We start from the raw sequence: 25,572 nt of genomic DNA, 5'->3' as shown, positions 1-25,572 counted from the left end.
GATGTTTTAAAAAACACTGTATAGTAATATCTATGTCTCGTGGCAGAAATTAGCCGCCAGCAAGGAAACGTGACGACCTTAAATAGCCCTGGCTTAACGCGTAGTTGACATCAGGGCCATTAGAGGTGTGAGATGACAATGGAACATCGACGTAATAAAAATGTAGGTGGAAACGGGAGCATCCAGAAAAAAACTCACCAGTCCACGGCAAAGATCATCATTCACCCTCTTGTGGCATATCAGGGTTAGATTCCCATCACAAACCAAAATAGCATAAAATAATTTAGCGGGGGAGGAAGAACGTGGATACTAAATATATCACGCAAGATGCAAATTGGTACGATATATTTTTAATTTTATTTGTACTAATTGGCCACTCCTCGCCTAAAATAATATTAAGTACCATCTTACACACATAGGATCACAAGACCATAAAACAATGGTTATTTGAATAAAGAAGAATGCTGTATCTTGAATTAAAGTAAATACAGCCAGGCTCATCAGCCACCCAGGACTAGACAGGCTGTAAATTCATAGATCGCGGAAACAAGTGGTGAGATGTAGCTGGCCATTAAACATTTAAGACAGCCAGGCAGAGCGAAGAATAAACGCAACATAGTTTTAGACTTCCCAATCATCATGTTTGGTCTTACGCGACTGAAATCAAAATCAACTTTCGCAAATGTTTTAAAAGAAAACTTACTTTCCTATCAAGACCGTGCCACTCAATGACGTCACTAAACCTAAAATAAACACAGAAGGAAAGAGCATGAAGAAAGGTTACAGTGGGAAAGCATGTTCTCGTAACCACACGGCAGTCAGGCAATGCTATAACGGGCAGTAACGCCCGTGATGGCCTCGCGGCAGGAGCGCTGACGGCCACTCCGCCGCCGCGTGGTGGGTCTGACGGCCACTCCGCCGCCGCGTGGTGGGTCTGACGGCCACTCCGCCGCCGCGTGGTGGGTCTGACGGCCACTCCGCCGCCGCGTGGTGGGTCTGACGGCCACTCCGCCGCCGCGTGGTGGGTCTGACGGCCACTCCGCCGCCGCGTGGTGGGTCTGACGGCCACTCCGCCGCCGCGTGGTGGGTCTGACGGGCGCGCGGCCCAGGTCCAGGTCCAGGTCCGGCGCCGAAGCGACGCCCAGCTGGGCCTGGCGGGCCGCACAGCTGCCACAGTCCGTCTCAAACACCGACAGTGGTGTGGACACTGCGCGAGATTGTAGTAGATCGTCTGAAATAGCCTACGCGTTTTATAATGGAAACTTCTCAATCACACCGGGCGCAGGACCATCGAGAAAAACCAAGGGCCTATAGAGGGAAATAATTTTGCCTATTATTAAATGTACAACTTTTCAAACCGTACTATTCAAAAATAAAAAACTAAATAACGTAAACGTAACTGCGGCCATAACTTCAGACGTAATCTGTGCGGATCGCATTACTCTGTTACGCCTGTCTGCACCGAAACCTGTCTGCAGTTCAGTGAGCGATTCCTGGATGACGCAGTTATAACAAGCCCTGGGTCAGTGAAAGTGTTCGGCGCCCGGTCGGTGGTCGAACATCTCAAACATTCAACTACACATGCAACAGCCCGCGCTCGGGGTATGTACAGAGCCCGAGGAGCGAACACACACACACACACACACACTGTTACTTCAGTCTCGGAGTCGCGACGTAGTAATCAGGAACTACGAACCACCTGCTGGAGTAGGAGTCTACGAGCAAGAAGGCTGGGCGGTCAGTGTGGGTCGCTGGTTGGAATCCCACACTAGCGAGTATACCGAGCGAGTCAGCGAATGGGCTAGGAGAATCGCACGCAGAGACCCCACAGAAGACACAGCGAGTAGAGTAGGAGCGAGTTGGACTCGCCGCCACGTGGCGAGTTAGTTCCTCGGCCTAGCGAGTTGGCGTGGCAAGGAGAGGGCGGATCGGAGGGTGCACCCGGACATTCCAAGACACGGCAGCCCGACCAGAGGCTGCCAGCCCCGGAGTCGACGACGCAGGAGAAACCGACAAAGACTGGCAGCAGGGTCTTCTGTTCAGGCGTCTTGCCACTCGGCGGCGAGAATCATGGAGGAGTCACGTTAGCAATACGTTTGCAGCACTTTAAGGTCTTTAGAGCTCAGTAAAGCTTTTTGACATCTCATTTTCTTGCGCATGATAGCTGACGTGACGTTTATTTGTGTCATACATGTTCGGTTAACGAGCTCAGTACTAATCGCCAAGCAAGTAAACAAACCTATCCAAAGAGTCAGTCTGCAGTTGACGCTACACTCGCCGAGCGAAGAATAATTTATTAATGAGTACACTGCCAAGTGAGTTTCAGTATGTTGGTTCCGTTTTATGAATCTGTAACGAAATGTAAAATCATAACTTAGAGAATACCGCTGATATTGCGTTTGATAAAGATGTATTTATTCGTAATGTCATAGCACATGTATCACACTCAATATTCAAGAACGAAAGTTTCTCTCGTAATTCGAACTTGTCGCAGGAAAAAGGGAAAGGAGCTAAGCCCCCTCCCCTTCCATTCGAAAGTGACCATGGGCAACACTGTATTTAAGCTCTGTGGAGGGGAGAAGGGGTGACACCTAAAGCTTAAAATTGTACGTAGAATAATTTTCGCAGCCGGTATGCATTGTGAATTGTACTTAGTTGTGGTGTGTCTTCTACGGAATAGCAAGCATAGTATTCCTTTTAAGATTCCCCTGCACGCCGTGTACAGCGGGCCCGTCGTCCTGGTCTGTTAACTTCAGTCTGTTTGACATCGTTACATCCAAGATTATAGCTGCTCCAAACTACTTTGTTACCAACCCGGTGTGACTTGGTACCTTGTGCACGTGACTTGTCGGTGGCCAAATAACAATAACTGCAGGCAGGCGGGTCCTTTGAGACTTGCCGTGCATAACCGAGTAACGCAAAAATAAACTGCCTCGACCTCCATGTACAACAGCTTATTTCGGATGGCAATACCGGAGAGGAAGAGAGGGGGGAGAGAGGGGGAGAGGGGGGGAGGGGGAGAGAGTGGGGGAGAGAGGGGGAGAGGGGGGGAGGGGGAGAGAGTGGGGGAGAGAGGGGGAGAGGGGGGAGGGGGAGAGAGTGGGGGAGAGAGTGGGGGAGAGAGGGGGGGAGAGAGAGGAAAACAGGGCTGGCCTCAAGTTGGCCGACGCGCGCGAATCGCCAGCCCCGCGCACAGTCGACCGCAGGCCAATCAGGACCGGCCGCGAAAATTCGCATTCCCGCTCCGCTAACTAACGGCTGCTAATTGGTGCGGGGGTAACTCCCCTCCATTCCCTTTCCCCTTAAATACAGTATGAGGCAAAGTGTGTATCTGTTCTGAAGGGCTATTAAAAAAACTGAGCAACTTAATTTATTTTATTGGAATCAGTATACATTCCCGTTTGTTTTTTTTCCAATCAAGTTAAGAAGATCACATGGTGGCCTTCAGCAGCGATGCATTGATGAAGGCGAAGGCGAATGCGGAGGTGGGAGAACTATTGGCGACTGTATTAATTATAGTGACTGAATGAACGAACTAAAAATATTTTAAAAAATTAGACGTGACAAACATTGACACGAGCAGCTGCAAATGCCACGCAACCGAGCAATCCACAAATATCGATGGAACAATCTTTTTAAGTCTCCATTAAAAGACCCGGAGAATATAAGATACCATGAATGTACTGGCCAAGAAAATTTATAAAGCAGCTAGTGAAACAAATGCATACCACAAAAAAAATTGGTTATCTGTAAAGTCGGTTTACGGACGATAGTATAACGTGACGTCATAACAAAATATTGATGAAATTATTGCATACTTTTATGAATATAATTGAATAGTTTTTATTGAATTATCACTATTATTTGTATGGATACAAAGAAGGAGTGAAATGAAATCTACAATTTAATTGATAAAAATTTACTTTTATTCGCACTCATTAATTCAGATGTGTTCATTACTTTAAAGAAGAGATTATTTTAATTATAAAGTTTATACATGTTTGCTATTTAACTTCTTTCAATCTGTGTTATTCTGTTAAGGATAGGACGATGATAGGAAAAGTAGGAAACGAATGGGAGTGTTTCAAGTTTAGTGTGCCTCGAAAAAGTCAAATCGATGGTTGTCCCAATCGAGTGGAAAACAGATAGATGCGGCGCAAGCGTACAATGAGCGTAACGGGACACAACGTAACGGGACAATGTGCGTTACGGGACACTTTTTCGTGCGTGCAGCCGGCGTTCATCGATTTATTAGACGTTGTTACGACAAAAAAAAACATGATTGAATAAGGGTTCCAAAAAAAATACAGAGCTAATAGTCCTCCCCCCCCCTCCCTCCTTTTTCTTTCCACCCAGCGTTAGCGTGCTGTTTGTTACCCGAATAGGCGACACTCGAGACAATTAATTAAACAACACACTCCCACCTGGTGAGAGAATGAACAATTATTTGATCATGTTTAGAGTATAGAGCACTGGAAATAAGAGTAGCGAGGGACGCTAATATCCCTGGCACTAATTAACATTACGGCCAAAAACAAATCAAGTTTTCACGCTGTTAAACTTATACGTCACCATAGTTAACATCCGAAAATGCGTGCATATCACAACACATCAATATTCGTTTGCCAGAGTATATTTTACAATCGAAAATCTTAACGGCCGGCAACATCAAATCAGTTAAAGTCTGTACGCACAGTAATAATAACGCCCGCTAATAACCTTTAAACCTAATAGAAATAATCACGTTGAGGCGTTTGCTACGCCTCCATTAGTTTCACTTTTATAATTAATTTGTAGTCTGAACGTCTTTATTATTAACGTCTTTTAAATTAATTTGGTTTATATTATATGATATTATAGTTAGTTTAGCACTTGTCTCCAACTCGCCTTGAAGTATGGTAATAAACAAAAGAACATTACGGACATTAGCGGATCTGCATTTGTGTTTCCACGAGCCAACACCGCGGCGCGCGCGGAGCGTTGTGACGTCATGGGGAGGCGTGGACGAGCGAAGGACTGCGGCTGGCTAGCGGGGAGACGGGGCTAGCGGCTGGTGGAGTGCACTTCGGCTTGCGGGAGCAAGCGAGTTGGACTGCAGCAAAATGGAAGCCAGTATTCAATTAACCAACGCTTCGAGCAGTGCCCAGCCCGGGGCTGTCATCCAGCACACTGCATGGACAAAGTAAGCCTCGACGCACTTGATATTAACAACTAGACATCGGGTTGAGTTTTCAATGGAACGAAAAGCAGAGCGACTATAGTGATCACAAACTCAGACCTAAATAGCGTCAGAAATCTTTAACGCCGTGAACTAAACTTTATTTCTTTTTTATGTTGGGCCGCGCGAGAAAACTATATTTACTGCAAGTGAGACTTGGACGTTTTTTTTTATGCTGTGGTGCGGGATGTTAGGCACGGATTATAGCGTCACAACTAGAGACCGATTTGACGAAGAGAATTGGGGATGTGTAAAAAAAAACATTTATAGACAACTAGGTTATCCATGATTACTTTTAACGGAGTTGTTAGGGAAAATCTAAGCTTTCTTTAATGTTTGTAAAATTAAGCGTAATTGGTAGTTGTTAATGATTGGTTATATTAGATGTATTTTTTTTTTAATGCTAGATCGCGATCTGCAAAATTGTGTCAGTTGTCCTGTCGTCAGTGTACCAAGTCAATACCATGCCGTTAAATTAAATAGCAAACAGGCAGTGATGCACTTAATTATTTTCCATGCCGTCTTTTCCTGCTTAGGGGCTGTGCTTTTCACTGCATCTACCCATTTGCGAATTCTGACTTCAAACCCAAGCGCCTCAAGTAAGGCCTCAACGTTAATATTTATTAAGACCTGAAAAACAGTGTCATTTAAATGGTGTTTCTTCTTACGAAAAGCTGAATGGCTGGAAGCACGATGTATGACTAATTTCCTAACTTTACTTAGTCATGACGTACAAAACTGTAATGACGTTTAAAAAAATATCACAATACGAATGTGTCGTATACTGAACGATCTACGTAGTCTCGAAGCTGGAATTTATTTACAATTAGGTCTTATGAGCGAATAAGCCCTAATCTTAGATAAAAGTAATTTGTCTTACACGTAAATGTAGTAAGGGATTGTCATTAATTGCAAAGTTTTTTTTCCTTGAATGTCATATCAAGCCGGTATTAAGTGTTTATGCTGGCTAGCTTTTCGACTAGCTCTCAGATAAGCAAATAAAATACAATATTGTTAGAAGACGGTGAAGGGGCTGGCTGTGGATGTCTCTGGGAAAACCTACCTTCCCATCTCCCAACGCCTTTCCAAACACTGTTAGCACCTGGTACTTTCTGCAACCCGAGAGCACGCGGGAAATGGCGTAACTATAACGCCATTGTTCTCGTACCTTCGAGTGTTACGTCGGGGATTCTCCAAAGAGCTACGAGACCTTCCCGCGGCGGATCGTCCAGCTCGCAAGCGACAGCGCCGACCTCCGGCGGCAGAGTGACGGGAGCAGGGTGAGCGACGTCTTGGTGGGCGGCAGAGTGACGGGAGCAGGGCGAGTGACGTCTTGGTGGGCGGCAGAGTGACGGGAGCAGGGTGAGTGACGTCTTGGTGGGCGGCAGAGTGACGGGAGCAGGGTGAGTGACGTCTTGGTGGGCGACAGAGTGACGGGAGCAGGGTGAGTGACGTCTTGGTGGGCGACAGATTGACGGGAGCAGGGTGAGTGACGTCTTGGTGGGCGGCAGAGTGACGGGAGCAGGGTGAGTGACGTCTTGGTGGGCGACAGATTGACGGGAGCAGGGTGAGTGACGTCTTGGTGGGCGACAGAGTGACGGGAGCAGGGTGAGTGACGTCTTGGTGGGCGACAGAGTGACGTCTTGGTGGGCGGCAGAGTGACGGGAGCAGGGCGAGTGACGTCTTGGTGGGCGGCAGAGTGACGGGAGCAGGGTGAGTGACGTCTTGGTGGGCGGCAGAGTGACGGGAGCAGGGTGAGTGACGTCTTGGTGGGCGACAGATTGACGGGAGCAGGGTGAGTGACGTCTTGGTGGGCGGCAGAGTGACGGGAGCAGGGTGAGTGACGTCTAGGTGGGCGGCAGAGTGACGGGAGCAGGGTGAGTGACGTCTTGGTGGGCGGCAGAGTGACGGGAGCAGGGTGAAAGACGTCTTGGTGGGCGGCAGAGTGACGGGAGCAGGGTGAGTGACGTCTTGGTGGGCGGCAGAGTGACGGGAGCAGGGTGAGTGACGTCTAGGTGGGCGGCAGAGTGACGGGAGCAGGGTGAGTGACGTCTTGGTGGGCGGCAGAGTGACGGGAGCAGGGTGAGTGACGTCTTGGTGGGCGACAGAGTGACGGGAGCAGGGTGAGTGACGTCTTGGTGGGCGACAGATTGACGGGAGCAGGGTGAGTGACGTCTTGGTGGGCGGCAGAGTGACGGGAGCAGGGTGAGTGACGTCTAGGTGGGCGGCAGAGTGACTGGAGCAGGGTGAGTGACGTCTTGGTGGGCGGCAGAGTGACGGGAGCAGGGTGAGTGACGTCTTGGTGGGCGGCAGAGTGACGGGAGCAGGGTGAGTGACGTCTTGGTGGGCGGCAGAGTGACGGGAGCAGGTTGAGTGACGTCTTGGTGGGCGGCAGAGTGACGGGAGCAGGGTGAGTGACGTCTTGGTGGGCGACAGCACGAGCGACGGGCTTCGTGTGCGAAGATGGGAACAACTGGGACGTGAACAGCGCGAGGCGGTGTGTTGAGACACAGGTGCGCGTTAGGAGCCAAGCTCCAGTGGGAACAGTACATTGTGGACTTGATGTTAGAGTCATTCATTTGTATACAAACATTTTAATTGTTAAAATTTAATAAATATTGTGAATATTAGTTAATAAATAAAACTACAATCAATTAATTGCGATATCCTTCCCTAAACTGTGTTTTCCTCACTCTTTACAATATTGTATAATTTAGTTACGAAAATACGCTTCGCTAGATAAATTAATGAGGAAGTACGACTATACGAACATTGAAAATGCAAAATCACATGGTCAAGTTTATAAATAAATTTTAATCCAAAAAAAGATTAATGTTATCATGCACGTTCTGTGTTCAATTAAAGCTAATTCAAGTTATAACAGGAAATTAACCTGTGTTTTCTATTTTTTTTCATCAATAATTTATGGATGGATTTTATATGCGGGAACAAGAAAATAAATTTGTGCCTGTCTGCAATGCGTTCTACGTGATTAATTATTCAAGCAAACTGTAACTACATTATAAGTAACTGTAACTGACAAAGAAAAGTCCTGTACTCATCAAGTTTTTAGCTATTATGCAACAGCTCATGCGGTAGAAACATGGTGACAAGAGATAGCGAGAGCCCAGTATACTGCACAGTAACCATGAAGAGCCTCGTACGTGTCCAGCACTAGAACAGACTTATCTGCCGCTGGCAGGGCTAGCGCTGCGTGGAGAGGTATAAGGTCTTCATTCAGAGATCGTCGGTGCTGTTGCCCGCCCGTCGGCCCACGAGGCAAGGGGAGGGGAGGGCACATCGGATGTAGACCTGATCCAGGGACGGACGAAAATACCAACCGGATGTTTTGACGCGACGCGTATCTCTTCCTGTTCGCTCGCGCTCTCGGCTATCAAAGCAACCATCAGTCCACCCACGTGCCGCGGGCTCGTCTGAAGGCTGGTGACGCGACGTCAATCCCTGGCTCAATAATTCAGACCAGCATCATCACGTATACTGCAGGCTTCCGCGGGCATCGTGGAACCAGCTGTCTTGTTCTTCGAGCTGAGCCGCGTCTCAGTGAACCGACGTTTCGTCTGCGTCGCAGCAGGCGGCTGATTTCTGAACCCTGAAGGCCAAGAGCGTTTATTAGCCTACGCTCAGTTGACGAAACATACTGGTTTGACCCAATCGGAAGAAGTCTTGTATTTTTGTGCGTTATAAACCCCTCGTTTCTATGATCAGGGGGTGACAAGCTAAAATTAATCTAGTTTTGCAATTATAAAAAAAGCACACGTACCATCTAATTTAACTGTAAGCCTTCCCGGAATTGAAGCCACTACGCCTGTGTGTTGGCCAAGGGGGGAGGGGTGGAGCACCGCCCTGGCCGTGAGACGACCCCCCAACCCCCATCCCCGGCTGCACGAGGCAAGACGCGGCGCTGGGAGACGCCGCGGACTCATTATCCCGCGACTAGTCGGGGTGCATGTGTGCTAGTGAGGCGGGATGGCAAGCGACGCTCGCTGGTGCTTCTAGCGCGGTGTCGCCCCTAGGCGCAATGTGGACCGGCGCGCAGTCTTCTCGTCGTGCATTGGGCAGCTGTGAGATCTGAAGATAAAGGTGTAACGCAAGTCCAATAAGTGCTTTAAACAATATACACCAAGTGTTTCATGTCTAAATATTATTCTGAAAACACGCGATTAAGCCATTTTTCACTCCTCTAAAAATACAGTTTACAAACGAACATGCATAAACAGAACTACTCAACCACCCTCAGCGATTTTTCTTAAATGCTTTCCGTAACTAGGATACACCACTAGGATATCTTGAGAAGTTTTTTAAATCGCATGGTTTTTTTCCGAAGCTCGTAGGAGTGCCTAGGTGGGCGGGGCCCTTTAAATAATAATGCCCCAGATATTAAAATAAAGTATATAACGTCAAGACACCCAAGCGGTGAACCTCCAAATCTAAATCGGACGCAAACGTCATCTCCGTCGCCCCGCCCTGACGCGAAACCGAGAACTGTAGAGGCACGGTTCCGGATTCCGTGACGCAGCCCGCGGGGCGGAGTGACGTCACACGGCGGCGTGGGCCGCGATCGAAGCTGCCGCCACAGACGTAGGTAGGCATTACGGCATTACGGCATTACGCCTCGTACGGGATCGAGGTCATTAGGAGACGTGCGCATACGTTCCAGAACAGGAAATTTGTGAAAGGAATCTGCCATGGTCAACAGTGAGTTGTCTGGAATGGATTCAGGGAAACCACGGAAAACAGACATCAAAACGGATGGAACCGGTTTCGAACCCGGAACCTCGCTCGATAACAACAATACGTCGCTTCTCTCATCGCCATTCCGATACCAGTGCTGCGGCGCGTTAGGTGTGTTTCCACGCAGAACTCATTCACTCTGTTGAAGGGCCGTAAGTTTGGTAAAACAAAAAAGTATTCATTTTATTTATTAATTTCGCTCATGTCTCCGCTTTGCCTAGCGGGAAAACTGTTTATTAAAAAATAACACATGCTACCAGATAGGACCACCGGACCACCGATGCTGGCAAAATTAATGGCCAATTAAATCATACATCAAAATAACCATTTGCAATCAGCTCGTATTGTACCTAAATAGAGGGAAAAATTGAAATGAAAAGACACAAAGTAATAATTAAAAAGTCCTTGAAGCCGCTGGAACATCACCGTAAGAAACACTTATTAACTTACTTCTTGTCAGGTTTTCTAAGAGAATTTTTTTTCTGTGTTATGTAGTCTGGAACGCAGTAATTTAAACGTGTACTGTAACAATTATTATTTACCGTCTAGACCCAATCCGTTCACGAAGAAAAAATTACATCAAAGTTGAAATGAATTATTTGCCACCAAGTACCTAAGCCAACTTTCTTCACATTTGAACTACCATCTTGAGATATAAACGACCTGTTCCTACCTGCACGGGATGAGTCTTCATTCGAGCGACAAACTTGGACTGCAGGTTCAACGCGACAAAAAGTTGAAAACCTCCATAAAAAAATCTGGTCTAAAGTGCTTCCCAAGTCTGGTGTACGTACTTGAAGTTAGGATTGAACAAAACTTTTATCGTAAATATTTGTTAGAACACTGCGCGTCGGGATTATGTCTAATTGAATAAGTTATACAACCACCGCGCATTTTGTTGCTCTAGAAAATTTTCATTTAAATATTTCGGGAAAATAACACGTCACAAAAATTGTGGAAAATAAAGCGCTACTATTAACTATTTCAACAAAATAATTTCGCTACAGCCACAAAATGTTCTGTGGTGGTAGAACAGTATTTAATGAAACATAATTCAGACGCTCAATGCTCCATCTGATATCTACAATAAATAAAAAAAACGTTAATTAGCCCTCACTTCACAGACGTATACCAGCCATGGGAAGTACGCTAGGCCAAGAGCATAAGCTTACACAGAATTTCATTTCGGTTTTGGAGGGGGAGAGGGAATAGAACCACTTTGCTCGATATTTTGCTTACAATATTTTTTTCCTTTTTTGGTGGGAATGATAAGATTTTTATAGATTATTAATAATATCAGAGGAGGGGGAACATATTTCAAAACACACACACACACCCAAATCCTTCTGCGTTCCACCCTGCTCCATAAGATTTCAAAATTATTTTGACATTATGAAAATACAGATGAAATTAACGCAAGCGCTTTAGTACGTACTAATGCATAATATATGGTTCGAAGTTAAAAAATAATCTGTACAACAATACCTGAACAATGTTGACTTCAATTCATGAACAAATGAAATGTTTTCTACACTTATAGCTATCACTCTTATCTTCTACGATACAGTAAGTTCTATACCTACAGTTTTGAAGAACTGTGTAAATTCAAATGAAATTCCAAACTAGAATAAGGTACCAATAAAAAATGAAAAGAACAGAACGTGATATATTCTAAACAATGGATCAGTTTATATTTATATCACTATCAATTTTCATAAACAGACACATTATCAGTGAACTCACCTTTTTATCATTATTCTTGGAGATAAAAGCCTGAACATTTAGAGTGGCTAACCGAACATGTTTAGTGAGAAATGCCAGTTTGTTACTAAATACGACATATCTGCTTAGGTAAACAAAAACACATAATTTTTTTACTTCCTTGTTCTAAAATCGAGAATAAATCTAAAAGATACTGAAACACATGTTTAAAGTATGCCTTCATTATCGCGCACAAAACTTTCTGCTGAAACCTCTTAACACTCATTTATTTTATCATCTCCCAAAGTTATTTACTTTAAATACTTTATTACTTGTGGCAAAAAAAAAAAGCACTTTTCTTAAAAATCTACTTTTTATTACAAAAGTCTTTAAGAAAAATCCTTGTAACTGTTGTTAATGATAATTTCAATAAAATTGAAAAACGATGAAGTATCGACGAAGGGAAGAAAATCTTCTTATAACAACAATTACAATTACAACTTTTTTGTTTCAGATTTATAGGGCATCTTGCAACAACGCATGCCAAAACAAAATACAGCGCTAATATCAGACGCCATACATACTGGAAAATTTCTCAGTACAAACCATCCTGAAACACATCTTACGCTAAACGGAATGTTTGCGTAATAGCAATGTGAAGCTTAGTAGGAAATAACAATTATCAGTGGCGGATACATCAATTTAATTCGGGACGGGAGTTGAAAAAAAACACACATTTATTGCATTAAAAAAGATACGCCAACAACAAGGGTTTTCGGCAGTTACATTATCATTCTCAACATAAATCACTGTGGTTCGTGATTCCAGATCTTGCAACAACTCACCTTGCATGTACTTATCGAGAGCTCGCATATTATTACCATAACTTCAGAAGGGGACGGGGTATATATACACGCTTGGCCCGCCAATGACTATCAGACTGTCCACAAAGTAAAAGAGAAAAGAACAGAGCAGCGAGCGAGGCCTCGGGCGTATTCGCGTGGCTGTGCAAAGGCTGTCAGCGGCGAAATGCTGCTGACATGTGCAGCGCGCCCGTACACAATAGCCACGCATGCGCAGCAGACCGCCGGCCGCCTGACGTCAGCGAACAAGCGGCCATCGCAACAAACCGCGAGCCTGCCGGGCGAAACTCGCCCTATGAGCACGGGGACGGCTGCTTACTTGTGCACGATTACACATCTGCACGTGTTCACGTCTTGATTCTAAAACCTCGACACTTTTACTTGAGAAACTGGATTTCATAAACGCCATCTATCCTCAAACCAATAAAAAGGAATTAAAACAAAGTACCGATATGATTTGCGAAAATACTACGATCCCAGAAAGCACCGATGTTTCACTAAAAAGAAGAAACGTTGCACAAGCACCGTGTCAGCAAAATGATTACTAACAGGTCAAACGCCAACTTCTCAAATCTAAACATTCAGTCAACTAACACCAATGCATATTGCAAGGGAGCTGGGTCTCAGAATATCTCCATACTTAGCATGGGGGAAGGTCACCTCTCGACTATGAAATACACAGCCATTGGGCTAGATAGCAAAGCATACCCGAGAAAGACGTCTTTTTTTGAAATTTTAAGCGACTTAAGTAGACTGAACGTTATTTCCTACGTGAGCAAATCAGTAGCTCACCCGGCAGTGTAATTATCTAGTAATCTCTAGGTCGCTGCATCGAAATCTCGCAGTATTTTTTTTCCTTCTTTTTCTTCTCTCTTTTCATAAATGTATTTTTTCTTTTTCTTTGCTTTCTTCGTATGTTTCTAATAAAATATATTGGAATGGAAAAAAATTCATTGGCAGGATGAATACTATGTATATATATATATATATATATGTGTGTGTGTGTGTGTGTGTGTGTGTGTGTGTGTGTATATATTTATTTATTTATTTCAAAAATATATATAAATCTCGTGTCACAATGTTTGTCCTCAATGGACTCCTAAACCACTTAACCGATTTCGATGAAAATTGGCATTTAGGTGTAATATTTTCCAACTTGAGAGATAGGATAGTTTTTATTTCGATTAATGGTCTTAATCTTATAATTTTATGTATGTATGAGTTGGCAGAAAATCACGGCTGTAGCATTGTTGATGCTTCATTCGTCTCCATGGCAACGACTATTTCATTGTTAGTGTAGTCCTCATCACTCATTAAATACAGACCACCAATTTTTAGATATATACAGGTAAATAACTATACACTGGTAGAACAAAGTCGGTCGGGATTTGAAAGTGATATAAATTATTCAAATTAAGAAGACAATTACTAACTACATCTGATTTCTAAAAAGGTCCCCTTCACCAAGTCAACTGATTTCGATGAAAATGGGCATTTATGTGTAATTTTTTCCAACTTGAGAGATAGGGTAGTTTTTATTTCGATCAATGGTCTTAAAAATTTATAATTAATAATAAACTGATCATCAATGTTGATTGGTGTTTAAGCCCGGGAAACAGTGGGCACTTCGTCTCCATGACAACGTTGCGTGCTCGAGAGTCGGGAAACCATCGGTGCTATTCGTTTTTTCTTCGGTACATTACAAAGCATTGTATTAAATTTTTGTCAAAATTAATTAATTTTCATTTTATTTCATTTATTATAACTGTAAATAAGAGATTTGGTCTCATTTCCCCCTCCCCCCCCCCCCCCCCCCAATTAATACAACCGTGCGAAGCCGGATCGGGCAGCTAGTATATATATATATTTATTTATTTATTTCAAAAATTAAAATAAAACATAGACTTATAAATTAATATTACAAAAATAAATGCGTGGAACGCTGCAAAATTGTGGGATGAGTTAGAATCTTTTATGAATGAGAATGAATTCCCCCCCCCCCCCCCCCCCCAACAGGAACTATGAAAAAAAAACCTTATAAAACTGCAAGTACTCGGCGTTCATACAGAGTGCTAGATGTCATACCTGTAACGTAATGAATTCCGTGCTTTTATGACGAGTACCATCCAGGAGTTTGTAAAACTTCGAGCGACGAACAGTATATTTAATTTATTGTGTAGGGTAAAATAAGGTGGACGCCTTAATTGTTATAATAATTTGTGTGTATGTTTTCTTATCAATTAGGTAAAAATAATTTCTGCAGTTTTTCTGCCATTTTCTCACACCTAAATTCTCATCCATTACAATGTTTTTATTCAAAATATACATAGGAAGTAAATAAAAAAAACTGCATGCAACAAGATATTGATCCAGCAACCTAGTGGTTATACAAGCACATAGCCAGGTGAGCTACGGCCTCACTTGAGTAGGAAATAACGTTCAGTCTACTTAAGTAACTTAAAATTTCAAAATGGCATAGTTCTAGGGTATGCTTCTATATCTAGTCCAATGGCTATGCACTGGACATGCACTGGACACACACAGTGTGCAGAGCTTCAGAAGAAACCACGCTATTTGAAAACTGTTGAATATATTTGGGTGGTGTCTGTTTATCTGGAGGTGGATTGGTAGTTCTGTTTAAGTATTACGTTTTTAAACTGTATATTTTAGGAAAGTGAGAAGGGCGGAAACGTGTTTTTCAAAACTAATAGTCATGAAACTCCTGGTAAGATTTTTAAAAACACCCTAGGGCCTTGATTACACTTTTATTTTCGTTTCTCCGCCATATAATGTTATGGTTACCGCTCAAATTGCAAAGTTTGCGTATGCACGACGAGAAGACTGCGCGCCAGTTCAGAGCCTTGCGCTTAGAGACGACACCGCGCTAGAAGCACCAGTGGGCGTCGCACTTATCATCCCGCCTCACCAACACAGATACACCCCTGACTAGGTCAGTGGAGAGGTGACCTTCTGAGACCTGGCTGCTCTGCCCTCTCCTTGTTCGAGCAAATTTATGCTCTTACATAAGTCTTTCTATGAGTATCATGGTCAGGAGCGAATAAGAAGGTATAATATTTTCAATCAGAAGCAGAGATTTAAAATAAAGTATTAAAAAACCTACGGGGAAAATTCTCTTAATCTTCCCACGCCATGGCCAAATTATACTTTTGGCTATCAAAACAATACATTTACAAAGTAGGAATAATTTCGAAACTATTAATATTTTTACTTGGACGCGTTTAAACTCTAAAACACGTTATTATTACCTTCGTCCATTGTTGCAAGCTTATGAAGCGAGGGTGTGGGTTCGATCCCAACACCTCAGGATAACCAAAATGTGAGAGTCAGTACCAAGTGGTTCGGAGACTACTATAATGCTGGAGGCGCAACGGTACCTAACAAATCAAACGTACTAACAAGCGAAATATGCTTAGGTACTATCACAAGGTTGAAAGCAACTCGACATCTGAATACTGGTACACGAATTATGTCTTAGGTCGAGCGCACACAGAATGAGGCACGACACGATTTCCATGTATTTATAAACAAGCTACGACACAGAATCTGACGCGGCACGACGTCACGAAACTGTCGCCATCAGACACGAGGCGACAGCTCCCACTTCGCCGCGAGCAGAGTGAGCAGACTGTCGCGAGCAGAGTGAGCAGACTGTCGCGAGCAGAGTGAGCAGACTTTCGCGAGCAGAGTGAGCAGACTTTCGCGAGCAGAGTGAGCAGACTGTCGCGAGCAGAGTGAGCAGACTGTCGCGAGCAGAGTGAGCAGACTGTCGCGAGCAGAGTGAGCAGACTGTCGCGAGCAGAGTGAGCAGACTGCCGCGAGCAGAGTGAGCAGACTGTCGCGAGCAGAGTGAGCAGACTGCCGCGAGCAGAGTGAGCAGACTGTCGCGAGCAGAGTGAGCAGACTGTCGCGAGCAGAGTGAGCAGACTGTCGCGAGCAGAGTGAGCAGACTGTCGCGAGCAGAGTGAGCAGACTGTCGCGAGCAGAGTGAGCAGACTGTCGCGAGCAGAGTGAGCAGACTGTCGCGAGCAGAGTGAGCAGACTGTCGCGAGCAGAGTGAGCAGACTGTCGCGAGCAGAGTGAGCAGACTGTCGCGAGCAGAGTGAGCAGACTGTCGCGAGCAGAGTGAGCAGACTGTCGCGAGCAGAGTGAGCAGACTGCCGCGAGCAGAGTGAGCAGACTGCCGCGAGCAGAGTGAGCAGACTGCCGCGAGCAGAGTGAGCAGACTGTCGCGAGCAGAGTGAGCAGACTGTCGCGAGCAGAGTGAGCAGACTGTCGCGAGCAGAGTGAGCAGACTGTCGCGAGCAGAGTGAGCAGACTGCCGCGAGCAGAGTGAGCAGACTGCCGCGAGCAGAGTGAGCAGACTGCCGCGAGCAGAGTGAGCAGACTGCCGCGAGCAGAGTGAGCAGACTGTCGCGAGCAGAGTGAGCAGACTGCCGCGAGCAGAGTGAGCAGACTGCCGCGAGCAGAGTGAGCAGACTGCCGCGAGCAGAGTGAGCAGACTGTCGCGAGCAGAGTGAGCAGACTGTCGCGAGCAGAGTGAGCAGACTGTCGCGAGCAGAGTGAGCAGACTGTCGCGAGCAGAGTGAGCAGACTGTCGCGAGCAGAGTGAGCAGACTGTCGCGAGCAGAGTGAGCAGACTGCCGCGAGCAGAGTGAGCAGACTGTCGCGAGCAGAATGAGCAGACTGTCGCGAGCAGAGTGAGCAGACTGCCGCGAGCAGAGTGAGCAGACTGTCGCGAGCAGAATGAGCAGACTGTCGCGAGCAGAGTGAGCAGACTGTCGCGAGCAGAGTGAGCAGACTGTCGCGAGCAGAGTGAGCAGACTGTCGCGAGCAGAGTGAGCAGACTGTCGCGAGCAGAGTGAGCAGACTGCCGCGAGCAGAGTGAGCAGACTGTCGCGAGCAGAATGAGCAGACTGTCGCGAGCAGAGTGAGCAGACTGCCGCGAGCAGAGTGAGCAGACTGTCGCGAGCAGAATGAGCAGACTGTCGCGAGCAGAGTGAGCAGACTGTCGCGAGCAGAGTGAGCAGACTGTCGCGAGCAGAGTGAGCAGACTGTCGCGAGCAGAATGAGCAGACTGTCGCGAGCAGAGTGAGCAGACTGTCGCGAGCAGAGTGAGCAGACTGTCGCGAGCAGAGTGAGCAGACTTTCGCGAGCAGAGTGAGCAGACTTTCGCGAGCAGAGTGAGCAGACTGTCGCGAGCAGAGTGAGCAGACTGTCGCGAGCAGAGTGAGCAGACTGTCGCGAGCAGAGTGAGCAGACTGTCGCGAGCAGAGTGAGCAGACTGCCGCGAGCAGAGTGAGCAGACTGTCGCGAGCAGAGTGAGCAGACTGTCGCGAGCAGAGTGAGCAGACTGTCGCGAGCAGAGTGAGCAGACTGTCGCGAGCAGAGTGAGCAGACTGTCGCGAGCAGAGTGAGCAGACTGTCGCGAGCAGAGTGAGCAGACTGTCGCGAGCAGAGTGAGCAGACTGTCGCGAGCAGAGTGAGCAGACTGTCGCGAGCAGAGTGAGCAGACTGTCGCGAGCAGAGTGAGCAGACTGCCGCGAGCAGAGTGAGCAGACTGCCGCGAGCAGAGTGAGCAGACTGCCGCGAGCAGAGTGAGCAGACTGTCGCGAGCAGAGTGAGCAGACTGTCGCGAGCAGAGTGAGCAGACTGTCGCGAGCAGAGTGAGCAGACTGTCGCGAGCAGAGTGAGCAGACTGCCGCGAGCAGAGTGAGCAGACTGCCGCGAGCAGAGTGAGCAGACTGCCGCGAGCAGAGTGAGCAGACTGCCGCGAGCAGAGTGAGCAGACTGTCGCGAGCAGAGTGAGCAGACTGCCGCGAGCAGAGTGAGCAGACTGCCGCGAGCAGAGTGAGCAGACTGCCGCGAGCAGAGTGAGCAGACTGTCGCGAGCAGAGTGAGCAGACTGTCGCGAGCAGAGTGAGCAGACTGTCGCGAGCAGAGTGAGCAGACTGTCGCGAGCAGAGTGAGCAGACTGCCGCGAGCAGAGTGAGCAGACTGTCGCGAGCAGAATGAGCAGACTGTCGCGAGCAGAGTGAGCAGACTGCCGCGAGCAGAGTGAGCAGACTGTCGCGAGCAGAATGAGCAGACTGTCGCGAGCAGAGTGAGCAGACTGTCGCGAGCAGAGTGAGCAGACTGTCGCGAGCAGAGTGAGCAGACTGTCGCGAGCAGAGTGAGCAGACTGTCGCGAGCAGAGTGAGCAGACTGCCGCGAGCAGAGTGAGCAGACTGTCGCGAGCAGAATGAGCAGACTGTCGCGAGCAGAGTGAGCAGACTGCCGCGAGCAGAGTGAGCAGACTGTCGCGAGCAGAATGAGCAGACTGTCGCGAGCAGAGTGAGCAGACTGTCGCGAGCAGAGTGAGCAGACTGTCGCGAGCAGAGTGAGCAGACTGTCGCGAGCAGAATGAGCAGACTGTCGCGAGCAGAGTGAGCAGACTGTCGCGAGCAGAGTGAGCAGACTGTCGCGAGCAGAGTGAGCAGACTGTCGCGAGCAGAGTGAGCAGACTGTCGCGAGCAGAGTGAGCAGACTGTCGCGAGCAGAGTGAGCAGACTGTCGCGAGCAGAGTGAGCAGACTGTCGCGAGCAGAGTGAGCAGACTGTCGCGAGCAGAGTGAGCAGACTGTCGCGAGCAGAGTGAGCAGACTGTCGCGAGCAGAGTGAGCAGACTGCCGCGAGCAGAGTGAGCAGACTGTCGCGAGCAGAGTGAGCAGACTGTCGCGAGCAGAGTGAGCAGACTGTCGCGAGCAGAGTGAGCAGACTGCCGCGAGCAGAGTGAGCAGACTGTCGCGAGCAGAGTGAGCAGACTGTCGACGGCTGCAGTGTTCTGCGCATGCGCGAGTGTAAAAAAAAGTCTACAAAGGCATCCCATACTGCGTTTATAGCCGACTAGTAAAAGACTGTTCTCATTGTTAATTTAATTTAAGCCAATATTCACTTTTAAAGAATTTTAATCGAATTTTCATCAGTATTGAGCTGGCTGCAGTTGGATTAGTAGGCTATGTTTAGTACAGGAGACTTATTTTTATAATCCATCTTTGGAGGAGCATCACAATTTAATTTCAAGATCGCTGTAAGAAATGAAACGAAAATACGGTGTTCCGCTGTCGCGAGGCAGCGTGTCATGTCTATGACAGCAAATGGTCTTAGCTCGAGGGAAAAAAAAATTCTGTCATGGGAGGAATTCAAGGAGGCATCTGCGCGCTATTTTCCCTCGCTCGCGTTCTCTGGTCTCTAGAGCATCAAGTTCTTCTTTTCCTCCCTACTTTATAAGCGATGGTATTGGTGAGGGGGGGGGGGGGGGTTCGGGAACAACACGAGCCCCACTTCTGAGAGTTTAAAAACAAGCACGCGCGCATTTTATGGTCGTTAAAAACTTGCCTGCGAGATAACTTTTGGGCGGCGCGGTACAAGGCCTGTGAAGTGACTGAATTACAACCGCGGCACACAATGCCCGCAGCCGACGTAGACTCTTCCCCGGGGACGTCAGAACAACGAGGGCAATTGATCCACGTGCCGAGCTGCAACTACGGCACATCTCTCACACATCACTCTTTTCCATCTGTACAAAAACTGACTGGTCAAAATTGAGCACGCCGAGTTCACTTTATGCTGCACAGAAATAAACTTTGTATTTTGGCTTTTGTACAGGTAGACTATGAGTAAATTAAAAAAAAATCCAAGTAGTTGTAAATTTTGATACGCTGTGATGTGACGTGTGCTAAGGCCCTTTACAAGATCAAATATTCATTCTGCCCACAGGCAGAAGTAACTGTTAAGAACGTTTTAGGCGGCCACCTCTTCCCCCCACCCTTCTTTTTGTTGCATAGAGCGACAGCTTAGATTTTTTTTTGCTACGTATATTCCATAAAATATTTAAAACCTGTTCACATTGGCACACAAATATTTTTTGATGTGTAAACATCGTAGCACTCGATATACGGAATTTGGTACGAAATAATTTCGTGAAAATGGAATGGAAGTTGATGAACGAAACTATTACACAAAAATGGCGGACGCACGTGTAGCAATATAAAGCCGTATATCGTCACTTTTGTAAATATTAGGATACATCGTATCAAACGTATTGGTGGGCAAAATGAAACTTTATGATAGCAAAACTAACCTGGAAAATATTTGGTAAACTAATAATCGTAGTCAAAAGTAATTTCAAGTTTTAAAATACGTTCTAAAAGTGGCCAAAGAGACTCGGTAGCACAGCGGTAATGAGTGTTTGCAATAATCAAGGGCGAATTTTTTATGTGGTTAAAACCTTGTTATTGAAAAAAAAAATACTAGGTATATTAAGTAACAGATTACAGTATTATACAAATTGTGCTTTAAGCAAATATATATACACGTTTAATTTGTTTATCTTATTGCTATAATATTATTAAATGCATAGCTCAGTCTATGGTATTATTTCAAATAGGTAGGCCTTATCCTTTTTTTACTAAAAAATTAATTTTAATAAATTAAATTTATTAGGAAATTATCTCCATGAATTCGTATACGTATTAAAAAATAAAACTTTAAAACAGTACAACTATTCATTAATACTTGGGTATAATTATAGTCATCTAATGTGTGCGGAAACTTAATACTATTAACTGTTTGGTGAATTTTAACAATATAGGAAGTATTTTAATACAATTCCTTGTCAAAAATCAGGCCCAAAGCCGAGGTTTAATGTTATTTGAAGTCTTTTTCAATTTTATCGGAGCCGTTTCTAATAGTTAAACATTTCCTTCTGTTTTATGCTGCTATCAGCGAGTGATGGCAATCAACGTTCACGACTACGCCAGCGAATTCTAGTGGCGGGAGGAAAGAGTACGCACTTGAAAAACGAATATTCATCACGCTCGGCATTGAACTGCACCACGCATTGGAATGTGATTTTTCTTTGGCCTGGTTTATGAACTACGCAAGAAACGCCAGTAATGCATGTTATAAGTTTATTTGCAACATGAGAGCACAGGAATTTGTTCGTTACTGAGTTCGTTACACATCGCTGGGAGACCCGAAAGAATCGCTCCCATATTTTTGTTACAATTTGTTTTATAAAGTTGCGAAAACAGAGTTGCAACTGTTATCCCATTAAACTTAAGAAATAGGTAGTATAAGCATTTGTTAAGTAAACCCATGTAGCAGTAAGATGAATATAGCCCTGAACCATATTTATGTCCAGGCACCATGTTGTAATATACCTGCATGCTGAAGGAATTTTCGTTTATTAACTACATGCGCATTCGCCACATTTTGTAAAATAAGTCTTAAGGATCTCACAATTTACGAGTTAAGCTAAAGCGCATTATTTGTGTACGTCAGTTTTTCCACCAATGTTGGCTTAAAATTCTGGTTTTGCGGTTTTAAGTTAGTCGCAGTAAATAAACGCCTGATCTGGGTTCGACAAACAAAATTATTGATCTTTCAGTTTCTCCATCTCTAGTACTTAGAACTGAACAAAATACCTAGCCGGTAAAATTGAAGCAATAACAGCTGGACAAATCCCACCTATGCAATGAGTTCTCATTTTATTCGGCACCGATGTGCAAGTTAAAATGATTGGAACTAAAATATGCATTACTATTTTTTAACGAAAAATTATGCACAAAGTTCTAGAAGGCCTACGCCTGTTACGAAAAGTAGCTGCAAAAGAAAACGCAAGAAATATCTAGTTACCAATACGACACTAAAAATAGGACTAATGGGTCGCAAATCCATAACATTATTTTTTTCCTCCTCTATATTACGCAATCGCATGACTTGCCTAGTTCTGTTGCCCAACCTCAAGATGGCGGGCCAAGTCAGGAAAACAATGCGCCATGTGCAACACAATCGCAAGAGTTCCGAGAAACGCGCAGGGTTTCGAAACCTGAAAACTTCTACGCAGAAGAAAATATTTGTGCCCGCCAGTGAAAACAGTAGATTCCAAGAAATGAGTCGTGGAAAATAAAATAAAAAAGCGTTGTATTGACGCAAGCGGCGTCACTGCAGAACATATCAAAAACTACAACAATGGTGATTAATAGATTTACTCAACAGAATGAGTCCACAGCCTCAAGGGTTTTAATGTGTAATGCACGGCGTAATCGACAGGCGCATTGTTAGGAGTATATAATATCTCGGTGCACAATAAGTCAGTTTTTTCAATGCTGCAACTTTTTGATATACCATGGCGGATGAATTAAAACTGTATTGCGTCGAATCATAAACAATGTAAACGAACATGTTACTTTTTACATCTGTTGATTTTAACAGTTATATTGGCAAAGAGCAAGACAAGTCGAGAATAATAATATTGGTATTATCAGCCCATAATCGATACACAATCCACACACAGTAAACATATACCGGGGCAGTTCCAGTTACGTAACAAAGCATGCTATTATTACTGAGCATCTTTTAGCATGCTTATCATTCGTTGTTAAAAAGCCGAACGCCAAATACGAGCGATAAACTAAACAGGCATGCAGTTATATCTGAGAGCGAATAATGAGTACGGCGCCAGCTGCCTAATAATTATTGAAAATGTAGCGAGAAAGTTAAACGTTCAGGATAAGACATGACAACAGGAATGCAATGTATATAATGTATGTATTACCAATACGCCTCGTAAGAATGAAATCAACAGTAGTCCTACAACTATCATCGCGAACTGGGTTAAAATAAAACAAACAAAACTACCACCAGTAATAACTACATACTATGACATGAATGATAATTTGAACTGCTACCTACTGCTGCTCTGAAACAGGAAGTAACATATAAACGGTGTCCTCGGATAACACTGAATACGTTAAGTGAATATTGGTAAACAAGAATTAAAATAAACTCAAGGATCTTCTGTACGTTCGCAGTAATATTTTAAGTACCCATAAACCACGTGCCCAGCCCATATAACGCTGCTCGACAAATATGAAATATAAACAAACCAAACCGCGAGTTTATTACATAATCACTGATTAAGCTATCACGAGAATGCCGAAGACATTTTATACATGCATTATTTACAAAGATGCTTTGTGTTACATCATTAATTCTAAACTGTACTTTTATTACAACATTTGTAAGTTGAGTTCTTACACGGGTCATCATTGTTCCGTATCACGTATCCAAGTTTATCCCTTGATCTTGATGGCATGATCTTGTATTACCATGTTCTAATTTAGTACGTCGAAATATCCTGCACACGACAAAACACTTGTGATAAAACAATGAATTATTTTAAATTGAATTTAAAAAAAAATTAAAATATTTTTTTTATAAAACTTACGATCATAATTCATTGTTATATCAAATTATTGTTTTGTTCAGGAACGTTCGCAAGTATCATGTAACACATGACCACTGGATGAACTTGGATAAGTGATAGGCCTACGGAACTTTTACCCTATTAAATATTATGGAGTGGTTTTATTTAAATAAAATACTAAAACTACAATAAAATGCGCAATTATAGGTAGTATGTTTTTTTTCCTGATTGGTTTAATGCATATGCAGAATTTATAGTAGCCATGACAAACAGAATATAATTTATATTTAAAAATAAGTGTTGTTCCAAATAACTTTAAATTAACTTCATTGGTTACTCATTCCTCAGATAAGCAAATGTCTCACTGAGTATATAATCAAATTACATTTTTGACTTATGGCGACAGATACGATAATCTACGGCCCTGAATTAAAAAATAATAATATTTTTTTATATCATACTAGCGCAAATAATCCCTAAAAAAAACTATACGGCCAATTCAAATATTGCATAGAAAAAAAATTAAAAAGTTATCTTAAATTCAGTAAAAATTAAGTGTTGAAATGCAAAGCATATATTAAATGAAACAAAGCTCGCTGGCGGGAATAATAGGTATCATTTAATGAAAATCCAAAATAAAATTTAAATTGAATCAAAATATTAACGATATTAGCTTTTATTAATGCACATGCGTAAATATTTAACGTACGCAATATCACAAACGTAAACACGTTTATGTTCTGACAAAAGTACAACTTCAATTGAAAACAAATGACACCTATGGAAAGCAGCAATCGGCGAGGTAACACGAACACGATGCCACACACGTGACAGGTCGCGGTAGTACTACGCCACGCCAGAAGGGAGAGAGGAGAGAGGTTTGTAAACACGACTCACCCCCTTCCTTGCGAGCGGCGAGCTCCGACTGCTGCAGCGCCAGGGCGGGAAGGACTATGGCCGTCAGCAGCCAGACCCACCGCCCCCGCCTCCCCGCGCAGCTCCAACAAAACATTTCCCTACACACTCACACGGCGCAACTCAGGAAACCCGAGGAACAAAGGCGGAACTATTCAATTGTCTAGTGCTCCCTAACGTCGAGCGACCGTCGGGAACGACACCATCATCAACATGTCAGCGGCGATGTCCGTAGCGCGCGTAGTAGTAGCAGCAGTAGTACTCGGCTAGTACGGGCTCTACATCATGCGCGGCGTCCATTCATGAGGTCGCTCGGGCGCCGCAGATCGCCACACGGTCCCGCCAGCGTCTCCCTGCGGCTAGCGCGCCAACCGTCGCACATATCACACTCCCCGCGACACTCGCCGACCGACTACACGAGCAAACAACAACCAGCAGCGACAACGCGAGGCACGCACGCGCGACCTCTCCTCCGCTCGGCTGCCAACAAGCAACTGTCTCCCGCGGCCACTGCCGCCCCTGGCCGCTGCTCCCATTGGCCGCGCATTTTTTCAGTGCGGCGGTGCGCGCGCAGCTCCGCGGTCTCGGTGACGTCACGCGGCAACCGCCGCCGCGGTAGGGGAACAGGAGGGGGAGCTAACTCTCTCTCTCTCTCCCCCCTTGTTTTCCCTTCCCGTCTCTACCGCACACGCAACGCCGACCTGTAAGCAGAGAAAGAAGAGGAGAAAAAAGTGAATGGTTGTAGTCAGCAGGAAGGCAATAAAAGAACTGAACTGAAAAAGAAGGCAGGAAAAACTGTGAACATTACCACAACAATCTGAGGAATTATTTTTACTCCTGATGACAGACAGTCGA

General features: G+C 45.0%; 1 protein-coding gene across 2 annotated transcripts in view; it reads right to left on the bottom strand.

The window, feature by feature from the left end:
• Positions 1-25,236, bottom strand: part of LOC134542368 (insulin-like receptor) — a 291,737-nt gene extending 266,501 nt beyond the window's left edge. Inside the window, exon 1 of one of the 2 annotated variants that reach the window (XM_063386544.1) lies at positions 24,700-25,236. In XM_063386544.1, the coding sequence (XP_063242614.1) occupies positions 24,700-24,814 (115 nt within the window). In that variant the 5' untranslated portion in view covers positions 24,815-25,236. The remainder of the gene's footprint in view (positions 1-24,699) is intronic. The other variant, XM_063386545.1, reaches the window with a different exon arrangement.
• Between the last annotated feature and the right edge of the window lie 336 nt (positions 25,237-25,572).

The sequence above is a fragment of the Bacillus rossius genome (genome assembly GCF_032445375.1).
Source record: "Bacillus rossius redtenbacheri isolate Brsri chromosome 4 unlocalized genomic scaffold, Brsri_v3 Brsri_v3_scf4_2, whole genome shotgun sequence".
NCBI classification, from domain to species: Eukaryota; Metazoa; Arthropoda; class Insecta; order Phasmatodea; family Bacillidae; genus Bacillus; species Bacillus rossius.
This window is presented reverse-complemented; position numbering and strand designations above follow the sequence as displayed.